This window comes from Paroedura picta, chromosome 17, assembly GCF_049243985.1.
Source record: "Paroedura picta isolate Pp20150507F chromosome 17, Ppicta_v3.0, whole genome shotgun sequence".
In the NCBI taxonomy this organism is placed as follows: Eukaryota; Metazoa; Chordata; class Lepidosauria; order Squamata; family Gekkonidae; genus Paroedura; species Paroedura picta.
In genome coordinates, this window is record NC_135385.1 from 5,508,029 (window position 1) to 5,525,445 (window position 17,417).

Here is a 17,417-nt window from a genome sequence, read left to right on the forward strand (position 1 = left end):
ATAAATGAAGTAAAATTTTAAAAAGAAAACCTAACCAAGGAGGCTGGAGATAAATCACAGTGCTACAATTATTCCTTCCTTCCTTCCTTCCTTCCTTCCTTGCTTCCTTCCTTCCGTTTTCCTTCCTTCTGTCTGTCTTTGGCTTCCTTCCTTCCTTCACTCGCCTCCTTCCTTCCTTCCTTCCTTCCTTCCTTCCTTCCTTCCTTCCTTCCTTCCTTCCTTCCTTCCTTCCTTCCTTCCTTCCTTCCTTCCTTCCGTTTTCCTTCCTTCTGCCTGTCTTTGTTTTCCTTCCTTCCTTCCTTCCTTCCTTCCTTCCTTCCTTCCTTCCTTCCTTCCTTCCTTCCTTCCTTCCTTCCTTCCTTCCTTCCTTCCTTCCTTCTCTTTATCTTTCCCTCCCTCCCTCTCTTTCTTTCTTACTTACCTATTCATTCCAATTTCTCAAAAATGTACCCTCAGCTTGAGGAAAATGGGTGCCTTGAAAACATTTTAGAAAATATTTATTTTGGGGAAAAAGTCACCCTGTACAAATTTTAGCTAGAGCATTCTCAACACGTCAAGGTTTTTATATATATATATATATATGTGTGTGTGTGTGTATATATATATATATATATATATATATAAAATAACACTAACACAGATGCAAACAAAAGCCATTTCGTATTTTTCTTTCTTTCTTTAAATTACAAAGATAAAAGCTAAAAAGATTTCCCCCCCCCCCCTCAGGAAGCTACTTTCCCGAGAGACATTTAAATGTGTCCAAGTTCAAAAAAATACCACTGGAATATCTTATACTTCTTGTGTTTTAAACTGTCGCCCTGGCTCCATCCAAATACATCTTTCAATGGCAATCGTATAAATTCCCTTTTCAGGCATCGGTCGAATACCGAACTCGACGTCCATCACAGGTTGGTCTTTTTCGGCGGTACAGTCGGCCCCCCCACCCCACAGGGGGAATTTTTTTTTTTATTTTAAGAGATAACCTAACGCAATTTGATCATTTCTCTAACTACTAGAAAGAAGAAAAGTCTCTCCTATACATCATTTTTTTTAAAAAAAGAATCTCTGTACAAATTCACGGTCGCTCACGTATCTTTAGGACAGGATCAATACACATATTTTGAGTCGTCTCGGTAACAACGCGAAGGCAAAACAGGAAGGGAAACACTTTCCCGAGTATCCCAAAACACACAAAAAATAAAGCTCGTACAGTCACTTCCCACCACGTAGGAACGCTCGTTGTCTTCAAAGTGTACAAGAAGGCCCTAAAGAGTTCAAAGGCGTTCGATTCGTCAGCTTAAAAAGCAGTGCTGAGACCCTCACGTCAGACTTAAAGCAAGATTTCTCCTGTGCGGAATTTAAGCCCCGCCCCCTTCCCCGATTTCCAGCGATTCGTTTAAAAAAAAAAAAAAGGTTGTGTCACGAGCACGGGAAATCGCGTCAAAAGGGTATTGAAAAAACAGCAGTGCTTCTGTAAACATGATCACACCGAAGTCGGGGGGTGTCCCAGGGGGGTTCCAGAGTGGCGGTAGAGGGGGACGGAGAAAGCCACGGCATTGGGATAATTTTTCACATTTTTTCTCTCTCCCGTGCCCCTCCCCGCTCCCATTCCGCCACAAGAACTTCACGAAGCCACTGGAAATCGTGGACTTCCACCTCGGGGGTTAGAGCCACGGATGCCAGGCTGGATCCATGCGGCACAGGTTGTCGAGGCTGTTGGCTGCGGCTACGAGCGTGTTGACTTTGCTCTCGCCTCCTTCGAACTGGGCCAGGTTGTGCAGGCGGGTCATGATGGCGGTGACGGCTTTCTGGACCAGAGAGACCAGCTGCTGGCTGTCCATGTTCTCCGGCTGGCCGGCGGCCGAGAGCGGGGACGAGGTGTCTTCCTGCGTCTTCTTGTGCCACGCGATGATCTCGTCGCGAAGGACCGTCTTCAGGATGCCGTCGTCCTGGAACGAAGGGAATGGCGTTGGACTACGGAGGCAGTTTCCGATTTGACATAGCCGTGATCGTCAAAAAACAACAACAATAACGCCACGCATGCTGCGGCCTCCCTCTGCACAAATCTTTCTCCGGGGTGGCCGGGGCTTAACGTGAGCCGTGATTTATGAAATGTGATGTTATTTCTTCTACGGATATGCGGTTTTGTCTGCGGAAAACTAGGTCACCAGACAATGGGAGCCTCTAGGACTGGAAGTCAGAGGCTGCAGAGAAAGGACTGTGATTCCCCACTTGGCAAAGGACGACGGTCTTTCTGTTGTGTTCTGAAGAGGTCACGGCCCCAAGGCAGGTCACGTGTGAACACGGATGGAGCTGCCTTTGACGGAACCAGTCCACCGGTCCCTCTAGGTCTGTACTGTCTACTGGCAGGAGCTTTCTAGGGTCGCTGTGCAACCCTTGTTCTCTCCTCTACGGCCTCTGGTCAGGCTGCCTGCTTCAGCAGGACTTGAGCAAGGCAGGCTCCGGATCAGTGTCTCCTCTAGAGAAGGACAGCACTTGGACGGGGCTCTCTCTCTCTGTCTCTCTCTCTCTCACACACACACACACAAACACACGACAACTGCAAAGCCAGAGCATCGTCCTTAGTCTAATAGTAAACTGCTCCTCCATTCCAGATAACCCATCATCTACCGATAAACACAACACTGCCTGCTGGAGAAAGCGTGGCTGCTTCAGCCTGTCCATTTTGCCAGGGGACTGAGACTTGTGGGCCCAGCTCGTGTTAAGCTTCTGCGAGACTTCTGCCCGAAGGTAGGCAGGGTGTTGACAGAGCGGCCAGTCCCATCTGGCTCCTCTCCCCAAGCCCCCAGCTTCTGGGGTGCTTGTAGGGAAGGGCCCTTTAATATTTGTGAAACTATAATGCGTTTCATGCTTCAAGGCCGTTCGGAAGGGAAAGTGACATTCTATTGAGAACCTGCAGTTAGATTCCCCCTGATTCTGTGTAGGTTCAAGGGGGTGGCAGGTTACAGTAGATGAGCAATTGGGATGTGAGTGTCCTGCACAGTGCAGGGGGTTGGACTAGATGACCCAGGAGGTCCCTTCCAACTCTGTGATTCTATAATTCTATGAAGAAGCTCTACTGGGCCATATGCATTGCAGCTTCAACAATATTAAAGATTCTTTCCGCAAGAGCAATGTTCCCCCGTTTTCTTTGTCAAATAGTGCCCCAGCCACGCAAACCGAGGTCCAACCCTGATTGTGAAGGTCTCCTCACTTCCAGCTGCCGCTTTCCGGAGCACGCCAGAGGTTAGGGGCGTCCTGTAGAGGAGGAGACGCAAAATGTCCCCTCCGCAACGTGCAAAGCCCATCCAACGGACCCGCCGGGTGCGTACCTTAAAGTTCGGCTGGGCGAAGCAGCGTGCCACCGCGATCATGGACGCCGTCAGGGGGCCGGAGACGCCGATGGTGGTGAGGAATTCGGAAATGTTGGGCGTCAGGCGGAACGGCACCGGGCGGTTGGCGTCGAGATCCCCGGTCGCGTCGTTGATGTCGAAGCGGAAGTAGGCCACGTTTAGCTTGCCAGTGTCCTGCAGTGAAAAAACAAGGAGAGAGACGCATGCACGCAAAGTTAAGGCCCCAAAAGGTACAGGTAAGTCTCCGGGCCATTCTAGGAAGCATCCCCTGGATTCCAGGTGTGAGCTGAATGCAAGGACATTTCCCCAATAGGTCTCCAGCCCCCGTGGCCTCCTGCGTGGGCAAGTCCGGTGCGGGATCAGGTTTAACAAGGATCTTGAGGTATGTGTGTTAATTCTGATCAGCCAGTGCAGAGACTGGGCACAGGAGAATGCCCTGGGCCAAGAGTTCGTCGAGGGAGGTCTGCTTGAGGGAGGGATTTTAGGCTGCCAATATTTGGGATATAATGGGTTTTATATGGGGATTTCATTCATTCATTCATTCATTCATTCATTCATTCATTCATTCATTCATTCATTCATTCATTCATTCATTCATTCATTCATTCATTCATTCATTCATTCATTCATTCATTCATTCATTCATTCATTCATTCATTCATTCATTCATTCATTCATTCATTCATTCATTCATTCATTCATTCATTCATTCATTCATTGTTGGACCTATACAATCACCGCTCTCAGAGAACTGGCTTGAGCGGGTTAAATTTTCACAATACAGATCCATACATAACACATTGATATCTCCCATTAAACCCCCAATTAAAACAATATTCTAAAATTCATTCACAGTTATAAGGGAGGGTTATTTTGTAAGCTGCCGTGCATCTCTGGAAGGTGGCGGGATATAACACTCATTCATTCATTCATTCATTCATTCATTCATTCATTCATTCATTCATTCATTCATTCATTCATTCATTCATTGACCTGCCCCTCCCAAAATGGCCAATGATGGGCCTGGAGGGGAGGGGCCCTGGGTGGCAGTGAGGAATCCCGTGCCGAATTCTCAGAGGCTGCAACTCCGGCAAAACGCTGCCCTTGCCCGAATACCTGCGCAATCTGCAGCATCTCAGGGTTGAGCCGGTTCAGGTGGAAGACGAATTCGGCAAAGCCGATCAGGGCCAGCTGGATGGTGAACATCTTCCGGAAGGTCCAGTAGTCGGTGGCGTTGGGGAAGGTGTGCAAGGCCCACTCCTTCAGCATGCTGCGCGGCACCATGTTGCCCTGGACCTCCTTCAGAATATCTCGGAGAACCTGGCAGGGAGAGAAGGGCATTATTGGCGCAATTTGCCCGCAAGAGCGTTGGAGAAGGGGAGGTGATTTCAAGTGGTCCGTTGAGTCTGTAAATTACGCACCGGGCCAAATGGAGTTGCACCAAGTTAGGCAGATATGGAGATTGGTGCTACTAAGAAGTCGCCCCAGGAACCAGAGGCCGCAAATGTGACATCGAAGAATTGCTTCCCGTCAATTGTTTTGGAATTCCATCAAGAACTGCTCATAAGCGTGGCTTCACTCTGATGACCCCCCTGCCTTGTGGAATGGTCTTTCTGCATAGTTCAGGGAGGTTCCCTCACTCCTGGCTTTCCACAAACGATGCAAAGCTGGATTATGTAAGGGGGGTTTTCTGCATAGGCTGCAAGGTAGCACAGAGCCGGTTTGGTGGAGTGGTTAGGAGTGCGGACTTCTAATCTGGCGAGCCGGGTTTGATTCCGCGCTCCCCGACATGTAGCCAGCTGGGTGACCTTGGGCTTGCTTCAGCACAGATAGAGCTGTTCTGACCGAGCAGTGATATCAGGGCTCTCTTAGCCTCACCCTCCTCACAGGGTGTCTGTTGTGGGGAGAGGAAGGGAAAGGCGACTGTAAGCTGCTTGGAGACTCCTTTGGGTACAGAAAAGTGGCATATAAGAACTAACTCTTCTTCTTCAGTAATCTCAGGGCTCTCTCAGCCTCACCTGCCCCACAGGGTGTCTGTTGTGGGGAGGGGAAAGGGAAGGCGACTGGAAGCCGCTTTGAGACTCCTTTGGGTAGAGAAAAGCTGCATCTAAGAACCAACTCTTCTTCTCCAGTTATCTCAGGGCTCTCTCAGCCTCACCCACCTCACAGGGTGTCTGTTGTGGGGAGAGGAAGGGGAAGGTGACTGTAAGCCGCTTTGAGACTCCTTTGGGTAGAGAAAAGCGGCATATCTTCTTCTACTATGTAATCTTGCACCATTTATGCTTTGCTTAGATTCATGCTTTGCTTCTTTCCCCTAAAGATTTCATTATTTATTAAATGCACATTCCCGTGCAGACATACAAAAGCGTATGCCCAGAATGAAACCTCGTTGGTCTTCCAGATGCCACTGGACTCAGACTTTGCCCTACCCCTTTTAATTAAACTTCCAATATATGCCGGGACGTGCTCACACCAAGAAAGCACAACCTCGGTCACTACGATTAAATCCAGGTGGCACCTGGGACAGAGCAAACCCCCGAAATCTTTGTTCCTACTTTTCTGGGGTGGCTGCCGTATTCCTGACGTGTCTCCCAAGCTCTGGGGAATAGTCTGCTCTTTCCTGGCACTTAGTATGCAGCAGAAGCCCTGCGATTCGTTCCCAGCATCTGTGCATTAACGCGCCCGCTTCCCACCGCACCCGAGTTGTGCCGCACATGTAAACATCTGCAAACTACCTCCATATTTAATTACTACAGTGTGGCCCCGCCTAATTAATTAGGAAGGGAAATAAAGTGGGGGGGGGGAGCGCTCCAGCGTGCTCGGAAGGAAGGAGAATCGTGCCGGCTGAAATTAAGTTACGGGGAGAAAACTAAAGTTTATACAACCTAAGAGCTTTAAAAAAGGCGGGGTGGGGACAAAAAAGGGGAAGGAAAAAGAGAAATAAGAGATCCAAGGTCACTTAATTTTACTTTATGATACGCGAATGGCTGAAAGGCTGTTTATTATTACAGGTATAAAGAACATCCACGCACCTGGATTTTTGCTGGTTAATTGGGAAAGACAGGGCAGCATCCTATCTGACTCTGCCACCTATAGCTCTTGAACTAACATTTCATTATGCAGCTGAGAGAAAGAACGGCACATTAAGGGTTTTTAAAAAGTGGCATATAAGAACCAACTCTTCTTTTCTCAGCCGAAGGGGCCTTCCTGTGGCAGAAGAGGCCCTTATTCTCACAGCGGCTGAAGCACTTCACTGGGAGGGTTTGTCCGCAGGATCCAACCCATAGTGGGGAGAAGATAACTCAAAGATAACTCACAAAACGAAGGACCACCTCTTTTGGAGAGGAACAGTTCGGCTTCCTCCTCCCACATGACAACTCCAAATCTGTTTTGAATCCCAGGTGCAGGGACTGCAAATGGGGAGGGGGGCCCGGGGACCCTGCCCCGGGCCATCTAATAAAAGCTGCTGTCTCGTACACCTTGTCTTAATTACACCCTATTCATCACGCAAGGTCACGCGGTAATGAGGTCCTTCGGAGGGTTCGTCTTTTCTCAGAGGCTGGCCATGATATTAATGCGGTGCAGGTGCTCTCTACGTCCTCTGATACTTCACGTCTGAAATGCTATTCTGCTGATGGAGGAGGAAGGAGGAGGGTGGAAGGGAGGTGGGGGGGGAGAGTCTGAAACAGATGCATGGAGCACGAGGCCGGGGAAGCGAGAAGGACCCTTAAGCGGTCCTGGGTAAAAAGAGCGTTTGGGGATCTCGGTTACCTGGTGGCTGGCCTGCGTCCCCCTCGCCTGGACGGTGGCCAGTCGGTCGTAGTAGCGGGAAATGGGGCTGTCGTGTTCGATCCCCTTCTTGGCACAGCGCTGCTTGTAGATCTCCACCAGGGAGAGCGAGGAGGGATTGTCTTCGACCAAGCGCATCTGCGGCGAGACGGCCACCACCCGAGGGACTAGAGACAGGGTGGGAAAGGGACAATGAGGGACAGGATCCAAGGTGGTAAGAGAGCACTGGGGAGAACTCCTCACTCCAGAGAGTGAGAAAGAACCCGACGCTTTTGCCTTCTGTCCCAGGACTGCTGTAGAGATCTCCACGGCTTGGTCCCCTCGGAGAGTCCCATTAGCCCTCTCTATGATTGAACCTGGGACCTTCTGCGTGCAAAGCAGGGGCTCTCCCACTCTGCCCTAGAAATCCCCAGGTTTCAGTTACAGGTCTTTCCCCTCCCTCCTACCTGATGCTTTTAACTGGAGATGCCAAGGATAGAACCTGGGACCTTGTACATGTAAAGCCTTTCCCATCCCCTCCTGCCTGGTCCTTTTAACTGGAGATGCCAGGGATAGAACCTGGGACCTTGTACATGTAAAGCCTTTCCCATCCCCTACTGCCTGGTCCTTTTAACTGGAGATGCCGGGGATTGAACCTGGGACCTTGTACATGTAAAGCCTTTCCCATCCCCTCCTGCCTGGTCCTTTTAACTGGAGATGCCGGGGATTGAACCTGGGACCTTGTACATGTAAAGCCTTTCCCATCCCCTCCTGCATGGACCTTTTAAACTGGAGATGCTGGGGAATTAACCTGGGATCTTCTGCGTACAAACCAGGGGCTCTTCCACTGAGCCATGGCTCCATCCCTTGTGACTTGCCCAAGGACCTTCTGGGAGCACCACATCGAAGCAAGTGAGCTGAATTTTGGGCTGCTTCTGGCTTGCCCTTCACCTTTACAATCCTCAGGCTGTCTGCTAGACCACCCAACTTAAGTGTGATTTACAGCACGTGCATAACAGTCAGGAACGGAGATGCATGAACGGTTGACGGCAAAGTCAGAAACCCCACTGTGTTCTCTGCTAATTTTTTTCCTTTTTTTTTTTTTAATCGCTGCAAAATGTTTACCAAGTAACAAGATAGGAGGAGAAGGGAACCGGTATCCAAGTAACCGGTCTTTTGGGGTCAAAGTTATAAAAGGAAGAGAAGAGGGCTGCGTTCCTTTGTTCCATGGATGTATCAGAGAACCCAAAAAAAGCTTCTAAACTTTCTCGGAAAAAAGAAGGGCGGAACGCAGCAGCTTGTTTTTAAAACAAGAACCAAAAAAGAAAGGCTCTCCTCTGCTGGTGAACGGAGCACCTGAAAACCTTTGGCTAACCCCCTGCCAAATGTCCCAAACACGGATGAGGTCGCTTAGGGAAACACGCCACGGAAACAAAAATTTTAAATAGGTGCTGCAGGGCGGACATTCCCATCCCTGTTTGTGCTCTTGGGGAAACGTCACCTTTTGGAACCTTCCGTGTGCCAAGCAGAGGTGCTTCCGCTGAGCCACAGTCCCACCCGTTTCTTGAGGTCCCTTCAAGACATGGCATTCTTCATAGCTTCTTGCTTGTCAAGGCAGCCCTAACAGCTGAGACCAGCCCAACCCCATCAGAGGTCAGGACAATTGGAGAATGTCAAGGAAGGGCAGAGGAACGCCCTGTGGCCCACCAAGAGCTGGCTGCCACTTGGTGGTACTTTCCTCAGCCCAAAGAGCTGGAGCCTGTCAGAGCTCAGAAGCTGAACTGGGTGGGTTATGGTTAACACTGGGACGGGAGCCCACCAAGGAAGCGCAGGGTTGCAACGCCGAGAAAAGCAATTGCAAGCCACCTCTACTCCTCTCAGGTCTTGGAAACCCCATGAGGTGGGACTTCAGGGGGTCAACCATGGCTTGGTTCCATCTCCGTGGCATTCCTAACATCCTGCAAGTGGGTGGCGCCCTGCCCCTTTTGTCTCGTTTTCTGGCTATCGCCGGGGCTGTACCTGTGAAGAAAAGATGCCTCTTGGTGGTCTCCTTCCGCTTCTCCAAACAGGGGTTGAGGAGGCGAAGGAGCTGGAGGACCCGCTCTTCCCGGCGGGACTCCGTCAGGCAGGCATCATTCATGACCAGGTAGGGGTATATCTTCCCGTTGTGGCCGCGGATGTAGAGCCTCCGGGCTGCGGTGTTGTGTTTCTGTACGATCTCCACTCGGGGCATGAATCTATCAAGAGAGAGAGAGAAAGAAAGAAAAAAAGAGAGAGAGAGGTAAAAGCACCTGAGTTTTCCCAATGATGAAAGCAAGGTAGTTGTTTTAAAATTGAAAAGCTGTACAGAACGGCTAACAAAAGGAAGTGTTATTAGCAACTCAGACAGCCGTGGAAATAACATCCCTCATGATTTTTTAAAAAAATAATGAAATCTAGGCTTTTAAGCCAGAGTGTCGTCCATTATGCGGCTCGGCCAAGGTCGGGATTTTGAGTGGGGAAAGCTCCGGTAGATGGACTTGCGGGTTTGTCTCCTCCAAATTGAATGACAAAAGCGTCCCCTTTGGGACAGCTCGCCTGCCGCTGCTCAGATTCCGACTGCCGGAGGCTACCCCAAAGGGTGCCCTGAGGATAACGTTTCCAATCCCCAAGTGGGACCTTCTGACCCCAAGCTATTACGACTGATCTCATGAGGGCTGAGACTAGCTCCCCTAGAGGCTTATGGGAATTGTAGTCCATGGGCATATTGAGAGCCACGCTTTGCCCACCCCTGCCCTAGAGAGAAGGAAAGACAAAGACTGAAAGCCCTGCCCACTCCACTCCAGAAGATTGGCTGTCCTTCCCAATTAGGGCCTCCACAATCTTTTTGAGCCTGCAGGAACCTTTGGATATCTGAAAACATGGCGTGGATGCAGCCACAAAATGGCAGCCGCAGATTCCTTTCAGTTGATCAGTGAAGGTCAGCATGCATTGGTGGCAGCTCCTGCAAATCTACAAAACGAATTAAATTTCCCATGGCAAGAGCTTCCCCTGGCCCTCCCTGTTTTCTAAAAAACACTTGGCCCCAGGAATGGTGCAGGTGGGTGCCCTGTTCTGAGTGCAGAAATGGTCCTTGGATTTAAGCTTGTTTCCCATATGACCTTTAAGAGCACTTTACCTGTCCTAAGAGAGAATACTTTCATGGGATTTCCCCCCCAGGGCTTCCACAAATCTCCAATTCTTCCATAAAAATTGGTGGAGGGGTGCCACGCCTATAGGGGGGCCACGATCTTCCTTGCTGCCTCGCCTCAAATGTTTCACAGGCACCAGGAAGAGATGCCAGCCTGCCGTGTCCCTCGGAAATGAGTGGAGCCTGAGTAAAGGTCTGCATGGCCGGGGGGCCCTCCCCTTCCCAACCCCTCCAGGCCCATCACTGGGCATTTTGGGGGGATGTCAACATGCCCAAAAAAGGGAAGATATTTTTAAATTAAAAAAAAAACCTTTCCTTTTTGCTAGGAGAAGGAAACAGCAGGCCCAGTGTGAGAGGACTCTTCCCAGCCGCCATTTTGAAAACCCCTACCCTGTGGTCCCGAACGCTACCATGGCTGCGGAACCCCTTCCGATGCCTTTTGGCACCTGCAACTTAAACTGAAAGAACCCCATTCTCCCCGGGCGCCACCCGCCACTTTGCCGCGGCCGCCGTTGTTACCGTGCGATCTTGATGTAGTAATGCGTGGGCTTCGGCATGAGGAACTCTCCGGGGATCTCCACTTCGGCCGTCTGGGCCGAGAAGTTGCTGAGGAAGCGGCACTTCTCCTCGATGAGGAAGAACTTGGGAAGCTGCTTGGTCTTCGCCTCAAGGATTTTGATCCACTTCTTCAGCTTCGAGATGAGGTTGTGGAGCTTCATGGAGCCCGGCACGCTGAAGTCAAAGTCTGGAAGAAGCCAAGCAGAATTACGCTGGGGAGAAGCGGGGGCGACGGACACCCCGAACTAGTGCAGCTGCCAGAAAGACAAACTTTCCAGTATAGAGTATGGCAGGGACCATCCCGGCCATCTAGTCCAACTGCCTGAGCAGTGCAGGACCTGCCTAGGCAAGGTCAGCCATGGTTTGCACTTGGATGGGAAGCTATCAAGTGAGTCCAGGGCTGAGGACAACGATAAACCACCACTGGATGGACCAGGCTATCCCGAACCCACCAAATCTCAGAAGCTAAGCAGGTTTGACCTTGGATCGTGCTTGGAAGGAAGACCACCAAACAAGGGTGGCTATGTAGAAGACAGCAGTGGCAAACCACTTCTGCTCACCTCTCGCCTTGGAAACCCAAGGAGGGGTCACTGTAAGCTGGTTGCAACTAGACAGTGCTTAATTATTATTAATTAAAAAGTCCACCCTAAGTCGAGCTAGCCTGCTGGGAAGGGATACGTGGGCAGATATGCCTTCCTGTGCTGAAATCGTGGCACATCAAAACTAATTTACAAGAGGGACCCGCAGAAAGCAATTTCAGACCCCGCTACTGTCCTTCTGAATTTTAACTACGATGCTCAACCATGCTCAAGAACATCCCAGCATTGGGGGACTGGAAGCCGATTCATCACAAGTGACGCGGATTGAATGACAACGCCCGCTGCTTTTCAAGCATGTCCCCCCAATCTTACTGAAGGGCAATTTATGCGCTCCCGTGAAGGAAACGTTTTAATATGCGAACGTTTATGGTGGCGGGGATGTTAATGTATACAATCCCCAACCAAGCTGCTCTGTGATATTCTGTTCCCAAGTCTTCAGAAGAGGCCATAAACAAGTATCTAGTAGAAAGGCCCGTGTGAAAGCTGGCAGAGTTCATTACGCTCAAGATCAGAGAGGAAATGGAAGAGGGGAAGGGGAATTGCTGTGGTGATCTTGGGGTTTTAACGCTTACAAGCCGATCTCCCTTTCAAGCAACGGCCTTGCTCTGACGCCAGCATGGAAATGCATCGATGTTCGTTGCGTGAGCTAGCAAATTGCTAAACCGATTCCTTAAATGCGGGGAGCGGGATCTGATACATGGCTTGGGACTAGGGGGGTCCAAAGAGCTGTTTTCTCCCATATCTTCCTGAGTGGAAATCAAAATGGCAGAAGGTTCCCTGATTGCCCCATCAATCAAACAAGCTTGTCTGATGGGCACATGGAAAAACCTCCTCAGGAAGGTGCATCTGGCACCCACAGTTTGGATCTTTAGGGGGCAGTTGTTGGGAAGTTTTGATGGTATTTCAGGGTGGCCAATTGTGGCCCTCCAGGTGTCCATGGACTACAATTCCCATGAGGCCCTGCAAGTACAATTCCTAGACATTGGGAGAGCCACGGTTTGGCTACCCTCAACCTGCTCCGTACTTCTCATTCCTAAGCAGGCCTCCGACTCATAGCAAAGGAGCCTTCGACCCAATTTTATGTGCAAAGCCTTTCAGCGTGATATATCTCGTCAACTAGACAAGATGCATTCATATGTATATTAGACACAGATATATGAACAACACATTATGCCGACTGTATAATTTTTGTGACAAAAAAAAAAAAACCCAAGACAAGCTGAACTTATATTGCAGGTCAAGAGGAAATGGGAAAGATTTAAAAAGATATACAGTCTTAGAAGTTGTGTTTGTTTTTTTGACGCAGGCAGTACAAAACCCTCTTGCATCTGCAATGCTCCAAAATCCTGATTACAATTCCAAGCCTACCCTCTAGTGAACAGTTGGGGTAAATCACTAGGGCAAAAATAGAAAAAGGAAAGGAGGGAGGGAGGGAAGAAGGAAAGGAGGGGAGGGAGGACGAAAGGGAGGGAGGGGAAGGAAGAAGGAAGGGAGGGGAGGGAAGGAAGGGAGGGAGGGAGGAAACAAGGGAGGGGAGGAGTGGGGAGGGGAGGGGGGAGGAAGGAGGAAGGGAAGAGGGAAGGGGAGGGACGGGAGGAGGGGAAGGAAGGAAGGAAGGGTCACAAAGAGGGAGGGAAGAAGGGAAGGAGGAAAGGAGGGGAGGGAGGCAAAGAAGAAGGGAGGGAGGGAGGGAGGGAAAGAGGAAAGGAGGGGAGGGAGGAAGGGAAGAAGGAAAGGAGGGGAGGGAGGCAAGGAAGAAGGGAGGGAGGGAGGGAAAGAGGAAAGGAGGGGAGGGAGGAAGGGAAGAAGGAAGGGAGGGGAGGGAGGAACAGATGGGAGTGGAGGGAGGGAGGGAAGGGGGAGGGAAGGAGGAAGGAGGGAACAAGCCAGCGGTGGTATCTTCTTTGGTGCCTTGTGCCGCAAAATACCAACTGCAAGTACAATATTCTTGCTAATAGTATGCAAATAACTGAAGAGGGGGGAAATCCAGAGGTACTAAATAAAGGAAAAACCCTACTGTCACACAACCCCAAGCCATTCATTTCACTGTAGGGATCTCTCCAGTTTGCTGACAATACCGATTTGAAATTCTTTTTTAATTTTCGGGAGGCGGGGGGGGGGGGGGGGAGGAGGCTGGTTTTGCTTCTCAGAGCGGCAGATGGGGGGCAGAGCCTGCTTGGTTAATTAGCGGTCTTTGTTCCTGTCGCGGGGGGCGCCCTGCGGAGCACCTGTCTAAGTAAACCCGGCGGTTTGACAATGCAAAAGGAACGCCGCCGTCAAGCTTCCCGACGCCGCAGACAGCTTAATTAGGGCAAATGGAAGCCCTCTCTGCTGCCAATCTTAACTCAAAGCCATGAACCCGGAGCAGTTCGGTAGCTCCAGTTCGGACAAGAGTGTATTTATGGCCGAATTTGGGGAAGGGAATTTTTCGGTGGTTGTCAACCGACAAAAGGAGGGGCGAATTCCGCAAAGGATATGGGGAAATGAACTTAGATTTATTTATTCAGCTATTCTGCAAAGGATATGGGGAAATGAACTTAGATTTATTTATTCAGCTATGTTGGCTGTCACCCCTCTAAGAGTGGCCCTTCGGGCCTAGACCACGGCCAGGCCTTTGACGTCATGTCTCCGGCTATGTGGGGCACGGTTCCTAAAGAGGCAGGAGAAACCCCGGGCACGGCTAGGCTGGCTGGCTTGCTAGGGCTTCGGGGGAAGTTTAAACAGCAGGCGCCCGGGGGGGGGGGGGGGGAGAGGAAGAGATTTGGTGATTGCTCTTTTATTCTTGTTTTAACAGGAAAAAAATTGTGCCATCACCAACCACGAGGAATGGTGGAGTACAGGTGTTTCGGTCGGTTGGTCAGTACATAAGTAGATAGAAAATGAAGAGTTGTTTTTTATATGCCACTTTTCTCTACCAGGAGTCTCAAAGCGGCTTACAATCACCTTCCCTTTCCTCTGCCCCCAACCTGGGTGGTAGGTGGGGCTGAGAGCGCTCTGACATAGCTGCTCTGTGAGAACAGCCCTATCAGGGCTGTGAGTGGCCCAAGGTCACCCAGCTACTGCTTATATTAGATTCCAGGCTAGAAGCCACCACTGTTAACCACCATTCCAAGCTGGATCCCAAGAAGAGGAGGGGATTTTACACCCCGCTTTTCACCAACAGGAGTCTCAAAGGAACATACAAACACCACTCCCTTCCTCTCCCCGCAACAGACACCCCGTGAAAGAGGTGGAGCTGAGAGAGCTCTGAGAGAACTGCTCTGCAAGAGCAGCCCTAAGAGAACTGTGGCTAGCCCGGGGTCTGCTGGCGGGATGCAGATTAAAAATGTCGCTCTCCACCCGGACACCACGCCGGCTCTCCTGGACTTCAAAAGACTCGACAACGACTTGAAACGCCATCGGCTGGGAGAACGGCTGAGGCCGAGAGGCTGCACTAATTGGGGAATTCATTCTGAGCCGCGTCTGCGGTGGTAATTATCTTGCTGTTAATTTGACAGCACAGATTCTGCTACCGGTGCAAAATTAATTTTTTAAAAAGCCCCTTATTTTGTGCAAATGGAATTAAACTCCGAATCTCCCCAAAGGCCAGCTTCTTGCCCAATCTGACGGCAGCCGTCTCCTACTGCCCTTCGACTCCGAAATGACACCCAGGATTCGCTGAGTCAAGCCGTCTCACCCAGCGCTGGCTCAAAGGGTGGTTTGAAATCGTGCAGGCCAGCCTTTCCCAACCAGAGCTTCGTGAAACCCTGGGGTTTGTTGACCGCCCTTGAGAGGGTTTCTTGCATGGGTGGGAGTTCATTTTTCACGTACTTTTAAAACGCGTTCAACATTTAGAACCATAGAATCATAGAGTTGGAAGGGACCTCCTGGGTCATCTAGTCCAACCCCCTGCACTGTGCAGGACACTCACAACTGGGTGATATGACCGTATCCTACCGTCCCTCCCAAAATGGCCAACGATGCAATCGTTATATTTGTTGCACAACTCCCAGAGACGGCCAGTCAGAGAGGGGCGGTATAAGAACCTAAATATAAATAAATACATTGAACGTGGTAGAAATCTTTACTGGAAGGTATTAGTGGCTGAGCCACGTGGTTTTCTTCTTGGATTGCTGAACCTGGAACCCCAGCCGTTTCAGGAAGCAGTAATTAACTCAAAAGAAAAGCAACTCCCTTAAAATATTAGCAGGTGACTGTGGATGAGCGAGAGGGTTGGACTAGATGACCCAGGTGGTCCCTTCCAACTCTGTGATTCTAGGATTCTAAATTCCGTCTCAACATTTTGAAGAAGTTCCTGACAGTCAGAGCGGTTTCTCAGTGGAACAGGCTTCCTCGGGAGGTGGTGGGTTCTCCATCTTTGGAGATTTTTAAGCAGAGGCTGGAGAGCCATCTGACGGAGAGCCTGATTCTGTGAAGGCTCAAGGGGGTGGCAGGGGACAGTGAATGAGCGATTGGGATGTGAGTGTCCTGCACAGTGCAGGGGGTTGGACTAGATGACCCAGGAGGGCCCTTCCAACTAAGATTCTAGGAGCCTATTATTAATACACACATACACACGAAATGGCCACCACTTTAATTTGCACGTTAACGGGAAAGGATCCCTTCCTTCGCCGTGGTTTTGCCGCGACACCTCCGTGTTGCCGAAACGCCCATCAGTTTTCAATTCTATCTGCCGATCCCACAACCTCCCCCTGAGCTTTCTTTTCATTGGCGTCGCAAAACGGAACGCGCTATCCCTTCAAAGGGAGAATCGGCGTTCCGAATGTTAATACGTGGAGATTAAGGTATTTGTAACACACACACAGGCGCCCACGGAAATCCTGGTTTTGTGAGAGGCTTTTAAGGCGTCGGGGAGACGGGGGGGAAAAAAACACCAGGTGTGTTTGAAAACACAAAAAAATGCTCTCTGCACGGGCTCGGCTGCCGCCGGGTCCCTTGGAAATTCCCGATAACGGGAAAGAAGCAAAACAGGCCCGCTACCGTTTTCTTCCCTCGTGGCCACCGTGCGTTAAATCTGATCATATGGTTCAAAGCTTCCATTATCTGCTGTCATGGAACGGTGGCGCTTCGGAGATGAGTTTGCGCCGCGCATAATGCGCTTCTCTGATGTGGAGGGCAAGGGGGTGACCTTCACGAGAACCCCACGCGGCCACCTTTTCCCGCGATCATGGACGGAGGACGCAAGGTCGGCTTCCCCTGCCCCTGCGAGATGCTGAGCTGTTGTCTGCTTGCCCTCCCTCTCCCCGAGACACTCCCTCCCCCCGGGAATCCGTAAAGTGCCGTTGTCGCAAAGGAGTTACGGCTACTCCCCGTGGGGTTCCCAAGGCGAGAGAGGAACGGAGGAAGAGAGCCAGTTTGGTGTTGTGGTTAGGAGTGCGGACTTCTAACCTGGCATGCTGAGTTCGATTCTGCGCTCCCCCACATGCAGCCAGGTGGGTGACCTTGGGCTCACCACGGCACTGATAAAACTGTTCTGACCGGGCAGTGATATCAGCGCTCTCTCAGCCTCACCCACCCCACAGGGGGTCTGTTGTGGGGAGAGGAAGAGAAGGCGATTGGAAGCCGCTCTGAGACTCCTTCTGGTAGAGAAAAGCGGCATATAAGAACCAACTCTTCTTCTTCTTCTTCAGTAATCTCAGGGCTCTCTCAGCCCCACCTCCCTCACAGGGTGTCTGTTGTGGGGAGGGGAAAGGGAAGGCGACTGGAAGCCCTTTTGAGACTCCTTTGAGTAGAGAAAAGTGGCATATAAGAACCAACCTGCTTAGCTGCCAAGATCTGACCAGATCGGGGTAGCCCGGACCACCCAGGTTGAGACAGGGGCTTCTGATTTTGCAAAACCATCTATCTGCCTGCCCCTCCTGCTTCCAGCGGTTCCAGCGGCCGCCCTTCCCAAAGTCCCGCTGTGCCACGTTGGAACAGTCAAGGTGAGCGGCGTAGAGATTCATTCCCTTCCCCAGCCCGCTAATGGTT

The 17,417-nt window shown here is 50.7% G+C and overlaps 1 protein-coding gene across 11 annotated transcripts in view; it reads right to left on the minus strand.

Annotated features, from left to right (window-relative positions):
* Positions 1 to 480: 480 nt before the first annotated feature.
* The window catches only part of TRRAP (transformation/transcription domain associated protein), a 98,239-nt gene continuing 81,302 nt past the window's right edge, over positions 481 to 17,417 (minus strand). For all 11 annotated transcript variants that reach the window (XM_077317195.1, XM_077317194.1, XM_077317196.1 and 8 more), the window contains 6 exons: positions 10,810 to 11,035; positions 9,141 to 9,358; positions 7,125 to 7,309; positions 4,470 to 4,673; positions 3,333 to 3,527; positions 481 to 1,949 (listed from right to left, as the gene is read on the minus strand). In XM_077317195.1, the coding sequence (XP_077173310.1) occupies positions 1,665 to 1,949; positions 3,333 to 3,527; positions 4,470 to 4,673; positions 7,125 to 7,309; positions 9,141 to 9,358; positions 10,810 to 11,035 (1,313 nt within the window). In that variant the 3' untranslated portion in view covers positions 481 to 1,664. The remainder of the gene's footprint in view (positions 1,950 to 3,332; positions 3,528 to 4,469; positions 4,674 to 7,124; positions 7,310 to 9,140; positions 9,359 to 10,809; positions 11,036 to 17,417) is intronic.